This window comes from Gossypium hirsutum, chromosome D13, assembly GCF_007990345.1.
Source record: "Gossypium hirsutum isolate 1008001.06 chromosome D13, Gossypium_hirsutum_v2.1, whole genome shotgun sequence".
NCBI lineage: Eukaryota > Viridiplantae > Streptophyta > Magnoliopsida > Malvales > Malvaceae > Gossypium > Gossypium hirsutum.
Window position 1 is genome coordinate 2463487 of NC_053449.1, and position 21548 is coordinate 2485034.

Below are 21548 nucleotides of genomic sequence, written 5' to 3' on the forward strand. Positions count from 1 at the left end.
TCGAGAAAATCGTGCCCTAACTTACTGGGTTTCGATTTTCTCGATGAATCTAAATACACGAATCTTTTCAAAATCAAGTTTTAAATGATCTCGAATTTTAAAAAAAGGAGGTCGCATCCTAACTTACTGGTTATGATCTCATTTTTAAGTTCGAGATGGCTAAAATTTCTTAAATAAACTTTTTCATTCGCGTATCGAGAATTTGAGATATTGTATTCTAACTTACTGAATATGATTCTTTTTCTCGAATAACATGAAATATCCTCCTTTTCTTGAAAATTTTTAACATTTTAATACAAGGGTCGTATTTTTAAAACTCTTTTAAATTCTCAATTTTCGACATTAAGACATTAAGTAATCAACTAGGTACCAATTTTGGACGTATCGAGGGTGCTAATCCTTCCTCGTGCGTAACCGACTCCCGAACCCGTTTTCTAAATTTCGTGGACCAAAACCGTTGTTTTAAAAAAATCAAACCGTTTATTAAAAACAACCATTTTTCGAGGTAATCCAATCACACCTCATAAAAAAAGGATTGGTGGCGACTCCCATTTTTGTTTTCATTTTTCAAAACCCAAGTTGACCCCGTTTTCATCAAAAAAATGGTGTCAACAGTTGAGAAACATTTATTTTTAATGTTTTTAGTATTTTTGATGTATTACATTTTTTAAAAATATATATATAAAAATAAATATTGTCGGGCCCGAGTTTCAACATTTTTATCTGGGATGGGCTTAGACAAAATTTTAGACCCATTTTTCAGATCAGGCCTGGGCTTAGCAAACAGGCCTAAATTTTTGGTTGGGCCCGGCCTACGGACGCCTCTACTAAAATCCCTAAACTTATAATTAAACGAAAGTAAAAGATTAGGGTAAGCTATACCATTATTCATTAAACTATGGGTAAATTTCGTTTTGGTCACAACTATTTCAAAATTTTCATTTAAGTCAGTGGACTATTAAAATCTATATTATTGTTTAGATTGACAATACATTTGATAAGACCCAAATTGAATTAATCCTAGATTTGTTTATTAATTCACTCACTTGTGACATTCATAGTGTGACTTATCTAAATCCCAAGTACCTAAATGACCATGTTTGTGTAACTCATGTGCTTTGATATAGTGAAAATATGCACTCATGATAGTGGATTGGAAGTTGGTATGTTAGGTACATTACTTATGCATGATATAGAGTCACTCACAATAGTGGAATCATGGCTCGTTAAATGAGTAAATAATATCCTCTCACTAGTATTGTATGAATTATGAAAATAGAACCTGGCCATAGGTCATTTGTTTAGGGCACCTAATTTCTTCATTAATAAATTGTGTAATGATCATTTTTATTGTGAAAGATACAATGGTGACCTTACGGGTGTAACTATGTGCTTTGATATATTGAAAACATCTGCTCTAATGATAGTGGACCGGAAGTTGGTATGTTGGGTACATGACTTATACATGATATGGCTTCACTCACTGTAGTGGAATCATAGCTCGATAAAAGAGTAAATGGTATAGTCTTACTGACATTGTATGGATTATGAAAATAGAACCTAGTTAAGGGTCATTTGTCTGGGACAAATGATTTCGTCATTACTAATTTGAGTAATGACCATTTTCTTTGTAAAAGATACAATGGTGACCATCAGATAATATTGGTTGAATTAAGTGAATAGATTTAACTTAAAGGGATCATGGATATTCTATGAGGGTAACACACATATGATGAGGTCATTGGACTAAAACTTGAATTCAATAGCTTTCGTAATGATATATAATAAGGAGTTTAGTTGTGGTGTTATAGTGGAATGTCTCTATGAATAAATAACTTTGTAATTAATAGAAACATAGTCAAAACTTAATTACAAATTATTTAAACCCCGATTATATATGTCCAATCAATTCTTTCACTTTTAACGAATTGCATTTAATATGAATATTTGCATAGAACCACGAACGATTGAACAAGGAGAAATAGTACACTGGGTTTACTCATTAGAGTAAAACGTGTTTTCTCAATTTAATGATGAGAATGATATATGGTTAATTTAATCATTTGGGATATCTTTTTAATTAGATTAAATGAAGAATCCAAAGTGGAGCTAACTTAAGTGATCATGTTATATAATTATTTTGAATGGAACGAATTTAATTAAATAAATTTATGCATGCTTTTTAATATGGTAAAGTTGTCATGATTTTAACGAGATTAAAATAGAGTTTGTGTAAATTATTTAATTGGGTAATTAATTTTAGTTTATTTACTGAAATTAATTAAGAGTCCAAAATATGTATTTGGGTCTGAAGGTGACCCAAATAGGGTCGAAGTAAGGCCAATAATGCATATGGGGAATGGTGAGTGGCATAGGGAGTCCATGATAGACTCCATTTGCCGCCCATAGAGTTGTTTCAGCCTAAGACTCTTATTATTATTATTGGTAGTTCCAAGTAATTAGATTTCTAGTAAGTTCTCTATAAATATCACACATTTTCTAAACAGAAATGATTGATGAAAATCAACCAATTGATAAGAATTAGAAAACCTTAGCTATCAATTCACTCATTCGACTAAAAAGAGAGTGTTTGTTTGGAATCATTTTTCTTTATGGAGTTCCAAGTTTTTACATATGTTTGTGCTTTGACAATCCATGAGTTAGAGAATAATGGAGAAGATCTGATTAGTTGAAGGCAAATATTGAAGTTATGTTAGAATAAAAAAACCAATATTGTAGGATTTCATAGGGTCAACTTTAACTATACATTTTTAGATGGTCCGACTAATTTTTGCGATGATTTTAGTGCCTAAACCATAGATCATTTAGTTATCCTCGAGATATTTTATGAATCACCTAATTTCGTGTCCTCAATCTCAAGATATGGTTGTTTTTTGTAAAGTAATGTAATTTCTATAGGAATTTTGAGATTAGTTGTTGGGTTTCTATAGGAATTTTGAGATTAGTTGTTGGGTTTCACAAATTGGACTAGACCATCTAACCATCTTTTGGGGCGGTTCTACTGTCCAAATAGTATATCTTCAAGTTCTCCTCATAACGATTTTTGAATAACCAAAGTTTGAGTGCTACAGCCCAAGATATGGTTATTTTCGTAAAACAGTGCAATTCCCTACGAGAAGTTCCAGATTAATCGTGGGTTTCACAAGGGTAACTTCAACTAGATTTTATTAGACCTTCTAGGCACCTTCTGGGGCGACTTTTGTGCCCAAATTGTAGATATTTGACTCATTTTTGCATCACCAAATTTCGAGTTATACAGCTTGCGATATGGACGTTTCCATAAAGGAGTACAATTCTCTATGAGCAATTCAAGTTCAATTGCAAATCTACTCTTCTCCAACTTGTGAAAACGGATCAAAACACATCCAAATACTAGATTATGGATTATGTATTGTTCTTAACTATCAAAGTTTGTTTTGGATGTATTAACAATTTTAAAACTTTGTTGTACACACTTTCCATGTTTTTCTAAAGCATTAGAGCCATCTTGATTTAGTTATTAACATAAATCAAATAATCTAAAACTCTCTTCTCTCTATGTATGAATTCAATTGATAAAAAGTGGCATTTTAGGATCTTTTGCTTGCTATGAAAACATATGTGAATGGATGTTGGTGAATTATATAATTGTTGTTATGCAATTTTGACAAGGTTGTGGTTCCTAAGATTAGAATGACTGTACATAGGTTATTTTTTAATATGTAATTAGACCATTTGTTGCACGTAGGTTTTTCAATTTATTGAAATTAGAGAATCTTGTGAGTGAGAAGCGAACTAGGAATCTTGTAGCAAAAATCAAAATAGAGACCCTATATCTAGACGAAACCCTCATCTAGAGAACTTTAGATATTGGTTAGATATGTATTTGATTTAGTTTCTGATTTTCGATTGATGCAAAAATTTAAAATTTTCATGTGATTTAAGTTTTGGACATCATGAAAAAGTTAGATGTCAAAAACAAGATTAAGGTCTATGGGGTATAAAAAGTCAAATTAGGGTTTCATGAAAATTATGGCTTCCTAATTTTACCCAAATTTGAAACTGTATTTAACTTTGTGACTTCAATGTGTGTTGAATTTTCTAGAAAACTACTAAGGTAGACTTCTTTTGGATTTGAACTAAAACAAAATAGATTTTGACGAAACCATATGTTAGGGTTTCTAAAATCGATTCTTAAGGTCTTTAGGAACCCAAAAGTTGACTTATTAGGGTAATCTTGCCTTATTCATCTTTCATAAACTTTCAATTATTTTTTAGAAGCAAGTTTTGATGGAGATTAGACGAGTTCATGTGATTGAATAATGGCATGGTTAACTACCTGGAGAAGTTGAAGACTCAAAGAATGCTTTGGTGTAAACTTTAAAATCTACTTGCAATTTTTTCTCTTTCTTAGGATAGAATCATGAAAACCTTTAGATGATTAGAATCGATTTTATTTTCAATTGTTAGATAAATATTATTGATATAGTATGACTAATGTATGATGAAATTGATTAAGCATGTCATGCTATAACAATATGCTACTTAGACTAGGGAAAATGTCACTTGGTTATATATGCATTTGATCATACATGGAAACTAAAATATTACCTTTTCGGTTATTGGTTTTATTGCACATTAAGGGTTTGTTCAAAGTTTAATCAAATTCACTTATTTAACTAACCTTGCAATTTATTCATGCCCACTACAAAGGGACTTTAATAGTAAGCGGGCATGAATGGGCCTGCTCCTGGGGAGCTAGTTTGGGGATAATAAGATATGATGAGATGCGATAGGAAGTGTCTCACTATGCATCTCTTTGTGATCTAGAGCGAGCCACATAGCTTAAGAGGCGAAATATTATTTAAGCGGACGCCTTAACTTTAGCCTTTATTCGAATATGCTTCCTCTAGGTAACCCCTACTCTAAGCAAGATGAATAATTATGTATAAAAAATTCAACTCGAATTGAGTCAATCGAGAAAGGTTTTTAAATAATTAGAATTGCAAAATAAAACACGTTTGTTGAGAGTACTTTAATTTCAACTCTTAACCCAATAAAGCTCGTCTCGATTGCCATATGACTTACGAACACTTTGAGTTTACGCACACACAAAAAGAAAAATCATTACTTTTTGTTTTTCCATCTAGGGTTTCATAACCATAGTAATAAATGATGAATTTACTCATTTAAAAACATTTTTTTGAACATTAATCTCATTATAAGTTCTTAACACAATGCTTAGGCTACCCATAGTCCCTCCAAACTCTTAAATAGGAGGATAATGCACTTCAACGCACTCGAACTCTCGTCCTCCTATAGTGGCAACAATATGTTGCATAAGAAAAATATAAATATATAATTAATCAATACAATCTAAAACAGGAAAATATTTGTAACATTGGCAGTTGAGTTTTTAGACTTTTCAAGTAAGATTAAAGAGTTGACAAGTGTATAATAAAATATATATTTAAAATATACATATAACAATTTTTGACGTCAGCTTGTGGAATAAAAAAATTATTGTTAATGTACCAAAAATTAATCCATCTAAAAAATATAAGTTTATTATTATTTTTTACTTAGCTTATATATATATTTTTTAAAAATATCAATTTATGATTTTGATCCCTCAATTATGCTAAAATTTAGTCTAGGTTGTTAACATTATAATGGTTCCTTTAAAGTGCTAACATGAATTTTTTAAAAACACCCCTAAGTCATTGGTTGACATGTAATCTTTTTTATTGGATTAAATTGTTTAATTGAACTTCTTAAGTATTAAGTATTAGGGTGTCATGTAAGTTCTCTTTGAAAATTTTTACCTGAGCACTTTTATAAGAATAGTTAAAAATGTTAATAATTTAGATTAGTTGATAATGTTATAAAAGTAGAAGGATAAAATTATGCTAAATTGAAGTATAAAAATCAAAGCTCACATTTTAATATAGTGGAAGGGGCGAAACTACAATTTGACCATAAACATATGAATAGAAATGGGAGTAAAGATATAATTAAGCAAAGGAGAGAAAACAGAAAGAGTAGGCCTGACGATCCAGCCAACAAGAGATCAATGGCATGGCATGTCATGTCTCTCATTGGGACCTTCAATAATAATACACACATGGAGTTGTCCCACACATGGTTCAATATGTGTATATAATAATTAAATTATCTTTTTACAAATAAAAAGAAACTTGGAATGATTTATCTGTAATTAAAGGAATTGAGAATGAAAAAGTAATATTAATGGTGGTGATGTTTACTCCACGTATAATAAATATGGCTACAGATTTTATGGCAGCGTTAGAAAAAAAATGTTCCTATTGATTTGAAAATTTACGATGTTTCTCTCAAGATAATCGAGATAGAGATTCTACAAGGTAACGTTGGTGTTAGATATAGTTCATGTTTTGGCTAAATGTATTTGACTTTTTTAACTGCTAAAAAATGTTAATTTTAAAATAAAATAAAATATTTTAGGTAAGTGGTCTTTAGTTATGCTTCATAGATGCCCCCAACCCAACCCAATCCAACTCAGCATATCAACATCCATCCTTCAGAACTTATTGCTGTGTGGATGTGACGAATATAAATATATCAAAATATATAATTTAATGGAAATTCAAATAAATTACCAATAATTTTCTTATAAATGACCCCATGAGCATCTACTCAAATGCAAGCATATTTTTGGTGCTTGAAAAACTACCAATTTCCATGAAGCTGATTGTCATCAAATGGAAACCCATCTCTATTGTTTTGCTGCTGCTTCTCATGCTTTCCATGCCTTATTTTTTTGCAGGTAAATTTTTGTAAAAGTTTTAATTGTTCTTTTTATTTTAAAATCAATTAATTTGTTTTTTTTATATAAAGGGAGCTTTGATGTTTCAGATAGAGAAATTTATGAGATTGATTATAGAGGCCCGAAGACACACTCTTCAATCCCTCCACCCGATAATTCTCATCGCCGCCAACATTCAATTCATCGAGAAACCAATACTTTGTCACCCCATGAAAGAAGAAATGTAAGTTTCTATTATGGTTAACTCAACAAATTACATCTTCAAACTTTGCTTTGGTTATCCAATTTTAGATTCTTAAATGCAAACAACTCTTTTTTTCCTTTTATTGGTATTCTTTTGCAGGTCAGGAAAATCCATGGGTGATTATTTGGAAAGAAGTAGAATGTTCATGCTAGGTTTTGGCTATTTGTTGGTTGCTTTCTCTGCTTAGATGTGAAGCCTTTATGTGAGAATTGAGAAATAATATTGGTTAATTTAGGTTTTTAAATTGTAATAGTCAACCTCTATTTTGTAAAAAAAAATATTTTGTTTTAGGATTTTTATAAAGTATGAGTGATTAAAAGTATTGATTTACGATTGATATATTGAATTATTCCTTTTTTTCGTTAAAAATAAAAGAAAATGTGTTGATTGAGTTTTAATTCGATTGGCATGAGAATCATTGTCAATGCAGAATGACATGAGTTCGAGTGTGTTTAAGCGTATCATCCTTCTATTTATGAAAAAAATTGTCAATACAAGAGGACATGAGTTTAAGTACGCTAAAACGTATTATTCATTACGGAAAAAGAAAAAGAAAAAAAACGTCTTTATTTCATTTCATTACACTACTACCGACATTTGAAATCTGTCGGTATACATTCTAAATTCGTCACGAGAATACAAGATACATTTAACTACACGATTGATTAGTTGAACTGTAATGAACATGAATGATGTTGTAATATATATACTTTGAATTCTTAATTGGTCATGAATCCCGACAATATTAAATAAGATATTGTCGGAAACTTTTGTTGTTTGTTACATTTTATGTTTCAACAGTAAATAGAATAACAATTCTGGTGTAGTTAAAGTTTTCTTTTAATTATTACATGGGTTTTGATTGTATCTTATTAAACTAATAAATGAGGAGAATTTTGTGTTAGTGTCATGGATTGCGCAAAAGAGCTCGTGATCAAGGTATACTTTGATTCCTGTTTGTTCATTGGAGGTTATTCGGGTCGACAGGAGTGACCCATTATTTGGAAAAGATTCAAGGCCTGTTTATTTGAATTCCGATTAAATATTAAAGGATAAAGTTTCTTAGGACTCTCTTATTGTAAATGGAAACTAATCTCAGCCATTGATGTAATTCGATTTGTACCGTTGGATCTAGGAAAACTCAACTATAAGTAGAGTCCTCCCCCTTCATTTGTATTAATTCCATTCCTGAGTTAAAAATACTTTTGAGGACATTTACTCAAACACTTGGTGGCTTATTCTTTTCTTGTTGTTATTTTGTTCGTTCGTGGCTTCTTTCTCTTTTCGAGTTGCTTTCGCTTTATTTTCAGTGCCTAAGAGAATTTTCGGGGGAATTCTCACTTTTTGAAAGTTAAGCTGACTTAGGCAGATTTGAAGCAAAGAAATCGCCTAAGGCCGCACAGTTTGCTGGACTTAAGTTCTAGTCCCGTGACACTAGAATATGTTTCATTTACATCTCTGTAAATGGATGTTAATTAAAACCATTTATAAAATAGGTTACATACTATTAACCAATTTTTAACATCATTTGTTATAGTCGAATTTTGAATAACATGTCCGTAACCACATTTTCACAAACATGTGAACAATATTATACACTAACATTCTAAAATCAATAACAATAAGTCAATTAAAATTAACATAATTTCAAGGTAAAAATTTTAATCTATTTTTCCATATCTTACGGTCATTTTGGTACTTTAGACTTGTATCGGCACTTGTCAACTTAAATTAGGACTTTGTACTTTGACATGTATTTTTACCATAATGTTTTATCTAATCTTTCCATAATAGTGGCATGGTTCATACGTGTCCACCTATATTTCCATGACAACCCAAAATTGTCACATCATAAATTTAATTGATAAAGCACTTCATAGCTATATAATTACAACTTCACATTTTAATGTGTTATTTCATATCTAGTGTCATGGAATTTCTCACTAATATTAGCACCATTAAATACTGAATTATAAAATTAATTACATAAACCCTAAGCTTACCAATTTATGGGAGAAAAATGAGTGTCCATGATACTTACCTTAATGAGAGATTTTGTAGTGGAAATTTTGAGAGAAATTGACGAAATAAGCAAGACAATGGAAGAATGGGAAGTTTCCATGCTTTTTTGTTGCTGTCATTGGAGAAGAAGAGAATGAGCCGAGGTTTCTTTCCCATTTTCAAAATACCAACAAATGGGCTTTGGGCACATATTTACATGTTTTAAGTCCATTTTATGTCAATTTGAAGCTCATTTCCATTAATACGAGATTCAAACAATCAAAAATAAATTTTAGATACCAAATATCATATTTAAATATTATTTTCATCATTGAAATCTCAAGAATTGACCAAATTACGTTTTTAGGAAAATTATCATTTTACCCCTTTTAATGATATCTTCTCAAAATTCAATACTTAGACCAATTTAAGTTCATGATTTATCATAAATCTTTACTATAACTCCATGAGTAATAAAAATCAAACTTTGGCTCTTTTCCCAATAAAATATAAAAATTACAATTTAGTCCATGTACTATTCAATTTTCCCAATGTAGTCCCAAAAGTGATTTTCATCTCACCAAATCACATTCCAATCCATTTCATGTCAAACAATACATAATAATTAATATTCTTCATATTCAGATAATTTTACACATTAGTCTTTATATTTTTCAAATTTTAGAATTTAGTTCATTTTGACATATTCTCACTTTTATAACTCTTTTCACACATTTCCATTTCGAATATCAAATTCCTCTTATAAAAATTTCTTAACCGAATTGCTCCTTGAATTTTTCTCATAATTCCTTAATATTCGAGCCTAAAATTATGTGATGTGTCATATTGAAAATTTTGAAGCATTACAAGTAATTTTAACTTAAGGGTACCAGACTCTTTTGGCAAAGGGTGTGATACCAAGTAGGCAGTAAGCATGTTGGCACAAGGGTACCGAACCCCCTTTACTTTTGTACCACACCCAAGTCTCTTTTTTGGTGGATCTCAAAACCCAGGTACCAGACCCTTACTCAAGAGGTACCAGACCCCTGATGATGAGGTACAAAACCTTTCCTAATTGTGGTGCGATACTTGTGGCTCAATAGTCAAATTTTGAAGAAAAGAACTAGACCTCAAAGGCTAAGGTATTGATACCTCTAGCTTTGCAAGTGCATTTAATGCCCATATTAATGACTCCAACAGCTCAATCCATTCTCTATCAACACCAAACTTACAAAGATCAAGAGCAAAAATCTAATCATTTCTCTTTGTTATTCTTATTTTCACTTGTACACACTTGTGGGTTTATTTGTGATTCATTCTTCCAAGTGTTGTCTTGTATTGTGAGAGAGCTTAATTGTTGTATGTATACATTCTAGAGGTGATTATTCATTCACAACCTTATTTCTCATTTTTGTGAGGGTTTACATGGTTTTGGGTAAAAAAAAACCTTAAGGGAAAGTGGTTCTATCTTGCATACTTAAAAGAAAGTGATTTTAAAGGTTAAACCTTATCATTGAAAGGTTCAAATTAGTGAATTTGGGAAATCTTTAGTTGTGGTAAGCTAAGGTAGTGGAGGTAGATGATTGGGGCCGAATCACTCTGAATTCTCATGTCTTTCTTGAATATATTATATTGAATCTCAACTAGTTTGTACACTTCATGCTTACTATTTACATGATAATTGAAATCTCAATCTAAAATTTCAAATTCAAGTTGTCGAATGGAGGGATTAATGTTATAAAATTCTATTTTCTTTAAATATGTTTTGAAAATGACCAGCATATACAATCGTAACATCTTTTATCTATGTTAGTTATTGGATAAGGTAACAGGGGAATACTATTTGATGGGCCTAAAAAGCCTTTACCCTAAAATGAATCTTGTTAAAATTAAAAAAAAAAACCAATAATGTATAAAATAAATTATAAATTTATAAGATTTTTCAAAAGAGTCCCCAAACAATATTTTCTATAAAAATGATTAAAGAAAAGTTTAAAAACCAAAATGAAGAAAAGGAAAGAAACAATTTGGAACAAACTGAAAGTCTCAAACAAAATCAAAATAAATAGAAAAGCAGAAATCATCTCTCCCATTGTCTTTTCCCTTTCATTATCAGTTTACGCTTTTACAGCTTCAAGGCCTGAGAAGAAACACTCTCTTTCAATCCTACACCTCATATCTGCCACCGTCCATTTCGTTGACTTTTTTCTTACACCAAAATAGTCAAACCTCTTAAACCACCTCAAATCAAAAGTTATAAAAGAAGGAAAAAAAGAAGTTTACAAAAGATCATTGAAACTGAAAATTTCCTGATCCCACAGCCATTGAAGAACAAAAAAGGAAATAAAGAAAGTTGGGCTTTTGTTTATGTGTCTTAGGAAATAAGAAATTTTCAATATTGAGAAGATAAAGAAGAAGAAGAAGAAGAAGAAAAGGTACCCTGGACTGTCATGATCAGGTGTTATCGGGTGTATTATAAGAGACAAGATGATCAACACAGCCAACGGTATGATTTCGACACCGTCTTCATCGGCGAACGCTCAATCGCCGGGTTTGAAGACTTATTTTAAAACTCCAGAAGGTCGATATAAGCTTCACTATGAAAAGACTTACCCTTCTGGCCTTCTTCACCATTCTCATGGCAAAACTGTTACTCAGGTAAAAAGACTATTTTCGGATTTTAATCATTTTATATCACTTCAAATTGGTCTACTTTTTTTAGTATGGGATTTATTTTTGGTGTTTTTCTAACTTAAATTTCATAATAAGTGAGCATTTCCAATTTATTAGTAAAAAAGGGTTTTCAAGAAATACCCATATGTTGGAAGCACTGAATGAACATATTTTATTTAGTTATTTTATATATTGATCATTGTGGTCGAAATATTGAATTTTAAGGACTTTAAGTCAGTGCTCATATTTCTAAAGTTAATTTTCAGTTTCAGTATTGGTTTTCTTGGATTGTATTTGATTAAGTTTGATTGGCAGGTTACCTTAGCGCATCTGAAAGAGAAGCCAGCTCCATCAACTCCAACAGCTTCATCTTCTAGTTTCACCGCCAGCAGTGGGGTAAAATCAGCAGCAGCGAGGTGGCTAGGTGCGGGGAATGGGAGCCGTGCACTCAGCTTTGTTGGAGGGAATGGTAGTAGTAAAAGTGTTAGCAGTGCTGGCAGGATTGGATCATTGGGTTCTTCGAGTCCGAGTAATTCAATGACTAATACAAATTTTGATGGGAAAGGAACTTATTTAATCTTCAATGTCAGTGATTCTATTTTTATTAGTGATTTGAATTCGCAGGATAAGGTAATTTAGCATTTCTCTGTTAAGGTTTTTGATGAATGGGAAGGATTGGCTATGGTGGTATTTTAAGAATCATGGTGTTTATTGTAGGATCCAATAAAATCTATCCATTTCAGTAATTCAAACCCTGTCTGCCATGCCTTTGATCAGGATGCCAAGAATGGGCATGATTTGCTTATTGGGTTGAATTCCGGTGATGGTAATGCTCTTTAGCTTGTTATAGTTTGCAATTTTACTTTCAATGTTTAAATGCCCAAATTTATGGGTTCTATGTTCATTATTGTAGTTTATTCAGTGTCATTGAGACAGCAGTTGCAAGATGTTGGAAAGAAGCTTGTTGGGGCACAGCACTACAATAAAGATGGTTCTGTAAATAACAGGCAAGATTTAGATTACTACATCCTTTCTGCATGTTCTTATTTTCTAGAAGTATGACTTTCTGAACCTTTATTCATCATTGGAGTTTTCTTTTCTAAACTTACGTGCAAGCTGTTTTGTTTTAGGTTGTTACATGGGTGACTCTTTTAGATTTATACGTTCTAGTTCTTGGATGCTGTAAAGATAGATTGTAAACCCATTTGCTCGGAGCAGGATAATTTTCTATGACATCTTATGAATATGTAGCTTAATTTTCTTCCAAATAGTGCTTGTTCAGCTTAGTCCTTTTAATCATTATGAAAATGTTTTTTTTTCTGGATTTTATTTTGTTGTTTTACAGGGTATTGCCACCTTGAGACCTTGTTGTAGAGTGCTTCTTTTGTTTTCTCTGACCTTTTAATATTTCAACTGTAATTTTAGGCTATCAATACTAGAAATATGCTATCGGCAGCTGGCTTCGTCTTTCACTAAGTTGATTGTTAACCCTGTTACCAATATTGGACTTGTAATTGGTCTTTCTAGAATTTGCTTCCCTCTTGGGCTTCCCCTGAGGATAATTAAAGGACCAATGAATTTTGTGACTAATAGTGGTTTATCTTGAATCGATGTTTTTAACTGTGTCAACTCATGAAAAAAAATATTTTATGTTGGCTCCATCTCCTATCTGATTAAAATTTGTTGTCTCCAGCAGTCGATGTACCAGTATTGCATGGATCCCCGGAGGTGATGGTGCTTTTGTGGTTGCCCATGCTGATGGAAATATGTACATATATGAAAAGGCAAGTTTCTAATAATTAAAGAAGGCTTTTTCTGCTTCTGGGAGTTCAACTTACAAGTTTCTTGATGTTCTATGCAGTAAGTTATTTAAGTTATTATTATTTCTTTTCTTTTCTTTTCATTTCATTTTTTGCCCTCTAGAACAAGGATGGTGCTGGTGATTCTTCATTCCCTGTTATCAAAGACCAAACTCAATTTTCTGTTGCGCATGCACGATACAGTAAGGTACTCGGCAATGTTTATTTTTGCATGCCTCCTGAAAATTTGTAGCCTTTACCTTAAAACTATCATCTAAAGCTAGAGGCCATTAATGATCCTATCATTTGTATATTTATAGTAGGTGCTGCATAGCTTATAGCTTACTTTTCATATTATGTATTTCTAGGTCTTAGCTAGATAACGCTCTCTTTAAATTACGATGCATTTGTTCCTTCTGGATTATACCTGTCTTTTTATTACATTACAGTAAATGCCATGATAGTCTTGATATTGGGCATGATAGGACCTGCCTTGGCACCATAATTGGTATCAGTCTGGCTGTTGTTTGAAATCATTGAAGAAGCTGCATAAGTTTTCTTCATATCTTTCCATTTATCGTTTTTGTTTGTTGACTTGCCATTATTTACTTGCAGAGCAACCCAATTGCGAGATGGCATGTATGTCAAGGTTCAATTAATAGCATTGCTTTCTCCTCTGATGGGGCCTGCTTAGCAACCGTTGGAAGAGATGGTATCAAGTCAATTTGACACCATTTGGATTTTATGGCTGTTTCCTTTTCTAGGTTGTTTGAACTTCAGTTTTTTTCTCTTTTCACATATTGAGTGCAGGTTATCTGCGAGTTTTTGACTATTCAAAAGAACAGCTAGTTTGTGGTGGCAAAAGCTATTATGGTGCTCTACTATGTTGTGCTTGGAGGTTCTCTATTTTTTTTTCTCTTTTTTTCCCCCCAAAGAGAACTCTTTAAACTTGTCCATACTTCATTTTCAAGCTGTCACTTTGTATTCTTTTTTGTATACTATCTAAGCTATCACCTTTGGAGAAAGTAGAATTTGTTATTAACCACATACATTGAACAGTATGGACGGGAAATATATTCTGACTGGAGGTGAAGATGACTTGGTTCAAGTTTGGAGTATGGAAGATCGAAAGGTTGTGGCATGGGGTGAGGGGCACAACTCATGGGTAAGATTCTTATTTTGTAGCGAAGGCTTGTTTATTTGTTGCAGATGACAAATGGCTCTATATTCATTTCTTCTAAAATGGTGCCGGCAGGTTAGTGGAGTGGCATTCGATTCTTATTGGTCATCGCCTAATTCAGATGGCACAGGGGAGACTGTCATGTACCGCTTTGGTTCTGTTGGTCAGGTATGTAAATGCTGTGTGTCTGGTAAAAATAATGGCTGTCCTGAATTCTTGATGCCTTGTTTTTCCATAGTTATTTCCTGTCGTGTATTTCTGTGGGTTTGTGGAATCAACTTTAGTTCCAGAAATGTCTAGCTTTCACAAGTTATTGATGCCTGACACTAACTTAATGTGGTTGAAGCAACATTTATAGAGCTAGCGGTTGCCTCTTTCTCTACTTATCATCTTGATGTCTGTTTTTAGGACGGAATAGTGGTGATCTATAGCACATGGAATGACTATTTAGATTGTAAGAAATGTTTAGAGGATTTTAACCATATGAAACTTAGGTCTGCTTCGGTTACTATACATTGTAATTAGGTTCTTGTTGAAACAGCATCTTGAACTGTTAATCTAATGAACATCATTTCTAGGTTAGGATACAAATGTGAAACATGAAAGCCAAGACATATTTCAAAGAATAAGGGAATACATCACTTGTACTCTCTGATGACTGTATTTATTTCATTTTTATCGAAAGCCGTATATTCATAGAAAAAAGTTTGGGTCAAAATGTGCTGTCAGTCCATGTACTTTCACAAAATTAGAGAATTAGCCCCTATACTTTAAAAGTTAAAAATAAAATCCTTACTGTTTTTATTTAAAAATCTTAATCCAATCCAACCATTAACACCGTTAGCATTGTCCATCAAATTTTGTCAACTTGGCATGTTTATTTTTTATCAATCATATGCCGCTTCATAAGAGAGCAGCTTAATCAGCATGTCAAAATTGACAAATTTTGGTAAAAAAATACCGACGATATTAATGATGGTCATTGGATTAGGATTTTTAAACCGATAAAGTAAGAGACTTTTAATTTCTCAAAATTTACCCAAGTACAAGAACTGTGTCCACATTTTAACCAACATTTTGTAGTCAAAGAGCACGGCTGGGGAAAGGCAGAAAAAGGAGAAAAGCAAACACACACACCCCACACACAAGTAGGTCTTTCTTTTCCGTTGAGGGGGAAATACTAGATCTATCAATTTTGACCCTAACCCACAAACCAGACCTGATTAGCCCAAATCCAAACCCGAGCCAAGTGCCAACCCAGTTTGACCCTAAAAAGTCAACAACTCAAACCCAAATGACATGATCGAGACTATCTGACCCAAAAAGCCTGACCGGCAAACCCGAATGTCTTGAACCCAAAACAACCTAAACTTGAAACTGACCCAAACCTGAAAATTTTAAAACTTGAATTAAGCTGATCCAGATTGACCCGAACCAAAACCAATCCATCCTGCCCAATTGATAGGTCTAGGGAATACTAACTGCAGGTTTTAAGCATTAATACATTAGAATTTGGAATTTAGGAGGCTCCTTAATAAACTTGATGAACCTTTTGTATTATTCCTTCCTTAAAAGATATAAAAGGTGTCGTCCATCTGCAGTGTGTGCCCATCACATCTCATTACTGCCTCCATTGTAGGATACACAATTGTTATTGTGGGACCTGGAAATGGATGAAATTGTTGTGCCATTGCGTCGATGCCCTCCTGGTGGATCTCCCACTTTCAGCACTGGGAGCCAATCTTCCCACTGGGACAATGTATGCCCACTGGGTACCCTGCTACCTGCCCCAAGCATTCGAGATGTTCCGAAAATTTCACCACTGGTTGCTCATCGTGTTCATACTGAACCTCTCTCAGGCTTGATTTTTAACCCGGGATCCGTACTTACTGTTTGTCGACAGGGGCACATAAAAGTCTGGATGAGACCCAGTGGTGCAGAAAGCCAATCAAGCAACAGTGAAACTGTATCCGGTTCCAAGGATAAACCTTTAGTTTCCAACACACTTGGCAGTACTAGCCATAAACAATGACCAGCCATCAATAAAAGGATGGCAAAGAATAAAGTTCCGCCTTTGTAATGGAATTGCAATGAGGTTAACCAACTGAATCCATTGTATATTGAAGGACAAAAAGGCCATTGATAGAGCTAAATAGGTATGGAGGAATAAAGAACTTCCATTGTAAGTAGAAACGGCTACTTCTAGAAATATATTTAGGATACGATAGGAATCACATGAAGTTTGCTCCTTTAAGATTTGTAATATATCTTAGAGGTGCATTTGAGTGATTATTTATGATCGGTGATTCATCATCATCACTACAGTATGATTTTTGTTGGATCATAAGACCCTCCAAAAAAATAAAATAATAATACTGATGTTGAACATGCAGATAGCTTCATGAAAATGAAGTGGGTCAAATATGTCCTGAAATCTTGGCAGATGATTGGGTTGAAACATAAGATTTTACTGTTATCATGAGTTTCCAAACGAGTAAAAATCTCTTACCTAGCTATATCTTTTGTTTCTCCTGATATAACCACAAAATTCAGTAGTTTCTTTTATTTGCATGTTTCTGTATTGTCCAAAATAAACAGTCAACTGCTACATAAGGCTTCAACAGCAACACAGGACCCCATTTACAGTCTCGGTTTATAAAAATTCCAACATCTATAGTATCATCTCTATTTATTTTCTTTCCTATGTCTCTTCTGTACAATCTCTTTAATACTATTTACGATAGAATCTTCACTGGTTTCTTTTATTTGCTCTTGAAAACATGGGTCTTATAAATTGGATAATCATTTTGTAATTGATACACTAGATTTAACATTATGGGCCATTTAAGTCTAGAGGCATGTACTCTGTTTCAATTTTTTTGATTCTTTATACTTTGTTTATACTCCTAGAGGGCCGTAGACTAAGTTTGAATTAGGTTTAAGTATGATATTAATGCACTTTATATTTGGCCTGACTTGACCTAAAATATGAACTTAATATTTTACTCAAATCTACTTATATTTGTAAATAGATAATCCAACTTGTTCTTGGCTCGCCTATATTATTTTGAAAAAAAAATAGTGATTTCAACTTTTTTTAATGTTTAAATTATAGTATTATAGATTTAATTTTTATGGGTTATAAATTACATAATGTATAAAAATAATATAATATAAATATTACAATCTTAAAAAAAGAAAGCTAAGCTGGGCTTGAGTTTTGAATGTTTAAGCCCAAGTTTGATCTATATTGTCTAATTTTCTTGTTTGAACCCTTTTTGGGTCTAATATTTTGATCCAAATATCCAAGTTTTGAGCAAGCTCATGATTCATGATAGCTTAAAAGAGGTTAGTTTTGGGCTTGATTAACCAATCGACCTCCATGATATTGTACTTGCGGATATTACTTGACTTCGATGATGAATGGAATGGACCTTCGTGGCTTTTGTTTAAAGAAAAAAGAATCTAACTTAATTCAACCATTAAAACAATTAAAAATGATCATAAAAATAAATGATTCAACCTAAAATGATCTGAAATGAAAATTTCAAAAATACCCAACTGAAAAGAAAATCCAATAAACAAGCTTGTTAGTTTGATGAAGGGCTGTCTTGGGACAATAAGACTGAAGGAGGAGGAAAGGCGTTTGTTAGTTTGAAATGCAGTGATGGGCAGCTACAAACAAGAAAGATCAAAGCTTGTTGCTGGGCCAAGCATATCGGAAGATGAAACAGGTTCAATGGACCGACAAAGGTGGATCCAATAAATCGTACCATGTCAGTCGCTCACTGCAATAAATAATAGAAAGTGCCGAAAAACATGTGGAAGGGGTCCCATAGCCCACGCGCTTTGTCAGAAAACAAAAACAAATCTTTCATAATTGATTAGTGTGCCCCCTTCGATACAGATTAGAAACTTCCTATACCTGCCACGTAATCCCAACAACACGTCACCGGAGCATCTTCCTCTTGGTCGGTCCCACTCATTATCTTGCTGAGCTGCTAATGGTGAGAGAGCCCAGAGGCCAGATCTATCACGTTTTTCATTGCTTCAGCTATTAAAGTCTGACCTCTTTCACACTTCACTTCATGAAGTACGAGCACCTTTCTTTGGAAAAGAAATCCCCACTCTAAGTTTTCGTTCTTTTTTTCTTTGTTTCAAATTTTCAATCAAAGGTTGACAACCCAGATTGAGATTGAAGCTAATTCATCAAAGGATGTAATGTAGCGTAGTTAAAGATTGAGTATTGGGGATGTTTCCAGGGGGGGAGTGAGGAAATATTGTTAGAAATGAAGTCGAGAAAAAGGGTTCCAATGAAGGTATGGTTAACTGCTCAAAGATCAACAGGTCTCCTTGTGGGTGGAAATCACACATCCTCCAGGTTTTGCACTCGCTAAATTTGGTTTCTTGCTATGTGTTGGCTTCAAATTTCTCTTGGTTTCTCATATTTTGATATTGGATCTTCCTTACTAAGAGTTTCAAAGTGTTAAAAAAGACAATGGATTTTAAGACCTTTAACTTGATGATATTTCATGGGTCTTTAGGGAGGCGTGTGCTTTTACGCGCTCTCATGGTTGCTGCTGCTTTGTCGGTTGTTCCTTTGCTGCAAATCATCTCTGGTGCCGGTCCAGATATATTGTATACCCTTTCTGCTTCGGCAAGCTGTGCCATTGGAACCGGTTCTCCAACCTCAACTATATTCCCTGGCAAATTTTTGTTCTCCAAAGTTTGGAGATCATTTGGACCGGTTCAATGCGAGGAAAACAAGAACTTGACAACCAGCGTGGTTAAAGAGCTAATGGAAAAGCAAATTTTGAGTTACAATGCAAAAGCTCCTTGTGTGGGTGAAGGCTCAATGTCAGCTGTTAGGGCATTGAAAGACTTGGGATTCAGTGATGTTACTGGGGCCTATAGGCACCCTTGTTTCTCTCTGAAGCATAAGAAATTTGTTTATGAGCTTGATTATGAGGACAATTCTTATGATTTTGTGATATCTAGGGACTTAGATAAGGTTTCAGCCCCTGCTATGCTGGTGCTTGAGGTTGAACGTGTTCTTACTCCTGGTGGGATAGGGTCCATGCTTGTTGGTCGTAGTGGTAGCTTGATCAGGTCTGTAACTCCAGTTTCTTCCTTATTGAAAGCTTCCAGTGTTGTTCATGTTGATTATGTGAATGGCTTCGCATTGATTGTATTCAAGAAGAAACTCAAAAACGGCACTTACTTCGAGCAATATCGGCTACCAGCCGATTGTCGGTCTATGGCAAACACCAAACCTATGTTGGATAACATTGAGCCTCTTTTGGAGAAGAGGCCAGTTGGATTTGAGAAAACTATTGCTTATTTGCCTGAATTTGTTAAACATTTCTCATAAGCAACGTTTGGTGTATATTGATGTTGGGGCAAGTGAGCATTTGAACTCTAACGTTACAGATTGGTTCTTGCCATCTTATCCCGTGGATCGAAAAGCATTCCATGTTTATTTCATCGATCACAATACTTCAGTGATGCTATCCTATGTCAACAAGCCTGGTATCAACTTTGTTTATTATCCTAGCCTTGCTGGAAATAGAGCTACATCCAATTCTAAGGCTTCCATTGGTTCTGATGATTCCGATCCGTATGTTGAAGACGAAGGATTCGACTTCCTTCTTTGGATTAAAGAAACGGTGCAAAATGCAGACTGTGTGGTTCTGAAGATGAATGCAGGGGAAGTGGAGTTGAAAATTCTCTCAGATTTGTTTGAAAGTGGAACCATATGCTCCATTGATGAGTTATTCCTGCACTGTTCCAACCGAGCGGTGAACAGAGATTGGATGGATCTCTTCAAGTCCCTTAGAGGAACTGGTGTTTATGTCCATCAATGGTGGGGAGATCAGTGACCACCATTGCCATGGTGGGACTCTGTTTCAGATTAACTGTCTTGTTTGAGTCATGAGTCAGTCTATGTATCCTTATGGTGGTTGAGCATTATAGCTATAAAATAAGCAACCACTAGGGTCTCTACTTTCCTTAATAAAAAGTTCGCAAATTATTTGTGTGCTTATTGCTTAATTACCCTCTTTTGTTTTCTTCATGTTAGTTCCTTTCTTTTTTCCTTTTTGTGTGTTGCATGTGGACTTTTTGCAGTAAAGTGCTATAACATAATTGCAGTACAAAGCCAAAGTGAAAAATGATTTAAGAGATGAAGATGACGTTAGGCAATATTACCAATATCCCATTTACACTTTCAACATAAAAGTTACAAAGCTTTTAAATATATATTTGATTTCCTTCTTTTATGGAAAGAGAATATATATATACAAAATTACAAGAAAAATATTATATACAAAATTTACAATTTACATTGCTGATTCAAGGAATGGTTTTTTTTTTTTTCTCAACCTCTCATGGATGAAGCAGTTCAATGGAACCACCATAGTTCTAACAAAAGTCAATGAAAGCATTCCTTAGATAGCTATGAAATCTAAAAAGAATTCAAATGGTATATTATGCAAGGTCATCATATTCCTCTGCAACATCTTCAAAAATGGTTTCCAAACCTGGAGAAGATGAAGGCTTTTCAGGGTAAATGATGGGGGCTGGTGCTACTTCCATCCAGGAACTCCTTTGCCTGCTTTCCTTAGCCATTGAAAGTCTTTAATGAAGGGTCAATTGATTAAAAGAAGGGTTAAAACAATGAAATACCTCTCTTCCTCCTAATCCAAAGAAGAAGAGAGATGTTAAAAAAATCTGGGGAAGACCTTCAAAAAACACAATACCCTTCTGATTTTTAAGGTTCTAAAGAGAGAACCAAGGGATCAATTGAGATTTGTGAAGAATGAAACAGCTTTAAATAGACAGCTTAAA

General features: G+C 33.5%; 3 protein-coding genes across 6 annotated transcripts; all 3 read left to right on the top strand.

Moving 5' to 3' along the window:
- Positions 1-6597: 6597 nt before the first annotated feature.
- Positions 6598-7371, top strand: LOC107918850 (uncharacterized). 2 transcript variants are annotated; one of them, XM_016848431.2, is made up of 3 exons: positions 6598-6805; positions 6895-7028; positions 7149-7371. In XM_016848431.2, exons 1-3 carry the CDS (start codon positions 6664-6666, stop codon positions 7167-7169), a joined length of 297 nt encoding a protein of 98 aa, XP_016703920.1. In that variant the 5' UTR covers positions 6598-6663; the 3' UTR covers positions 7170-7371. The 2 variants fall into 2 exon arrangements, with proteins under 2 accessions (XP_016703920.1, XP_016703919.1); XM_016848430.2 differs by having other exon boundaries at positions 6620-6805; positions 6877-7028.
- A 3701-nt stretch (positions 7372-11072) lies between these two features.
- Positions 11073-20753, top strand: LOC107920530 (probable catabolite repression protein creC). 3 transcript variants are annotated; one of them, XR_005923439.1, is made up of 12 exons: positions 11073-11708; positions 12039-12353; positions 12441-12549; positions 12637-12730; positions 13417-13507; positions 13647-13730; positions 14138-14234; positions 14333-14420; positions 14582-14687; positions 14778-14870; positions 16342-19083; positions 19247-20753. XR_005923439.1 is itself a non-coding variant. In XM_016850276.2 (11 exons), the coding sequence occupies exons 1-11, from the start codon at positions 11538-11540 to the stop codon at positions 16732-16734; spliced, it is 1641 nt and encodes a 546-aa protein (XP_016705765.2). In that variant the 5' UTR covers positions 11073-11537; the 3' UTR covers positions 16735-20753. The 3 variants fall into 3 exon arrangements, 2 of the variants coding, with proteins under 2 accessions (XP_016705765.2, XP_016705766.2); XM_016850276.2 differs by having other exon boundaries at positions 16342-20753; XM_016850277.2 differs by having other exon boundaries at positions 13420-13507; positions 16342-20753.
- On the top strand, positions 18370-20581 carry LOC121225467 (uncharacterized). The gene is made up of 5 exons (XM_041109785.1): positions 18370-18455; positions 18610-18709; positions 18965-19049; positions 19247-20016; positions 20075-20581. The coding sequence occupies exons 1-5, from the start codon at positions 18370-18372 to the stop codon at positions 20579-20581; spliced, it is 1548 nt and encodes a 515-aa protein (XP_040965719.1).
- Positions 20754-21548: the final 795 nt, after the last annotated feature.

What these genes read in the sequence shown, in the direction of transcription:
- LOC107918850 (XM_016848430.2), top strand. Translation starts at nt 6,664, where the DNA reads ATGAGCATCTACTCAAATGCAAGCATATTTTTGGTGCTTGAAAAACTA. An exon ending in CATGCCTTATTTTTTTGCAG is followed by an intron (nt 6,806 to 6,876) that starts GTAAATTTTTGT and finishes TTTTATATAAAG; the next exon opens with GGAGCTTTGATGTTTCAGAT. An exon ending in CACCCCATGAAAGAAGAAAT is followed by an intron (nt 7,029 to 7,148) that starts GTAAGTTTCTAT and finishes ATTCTTTTGCAG; the next exon opens with GTCAGGAAAATCCATGGGTG.
- LOC107920530 (XM_016850276.2), top strand. Translation starts at nt 11,538, where the DNA reads ATGATCAACACAGCCAACGGTATGATTTCGACACCGTCTTCATCGGCG. An exon ending in ATGGCAAAACTGTTACTCAG is followed by an intron (nt 11,709 to 12,038) that starts GTAAAAAGACTA and finishes TTTGATTGGCAG; the next exon opens with GTTACCTTAGCGCATCTGAA. An exon ending in AGCAACCGTTGGAAGAGATG is followed by an intron (nt 14,235 to 14,332) that starts GTATCAAGTCAA and finishes TATTGAGTGCAG; the next exon opens with GTTATCTGCGAGTTTTTGAC.
- LOC121225467 (XM_041109785.1), top strand. Translation starts at nt 18,370, where the DNA reads ATGGGCAGCTACAAACAAGAAAGATCAAAGCTTGTTGCTGGGCCAAGC. An exon ending in GGTTCAATGGACCGACAAAG is followed by an intron (nt 18,456 to 18,609) that starts GTGGATCCAATA and finishes CCTTCGATACAG; the next exon opens with ATTAGAAACTTCCTATACCT. An exon ending in AACTGCTCAAAGATCAACAG is followed by an intron (nt 19,050 to 19,246) that starts GTCTCCTTGTGG and finishes ATGGGTCTTTAG; the next exon opens with GGAGGCGTGTGCTTTTACGC.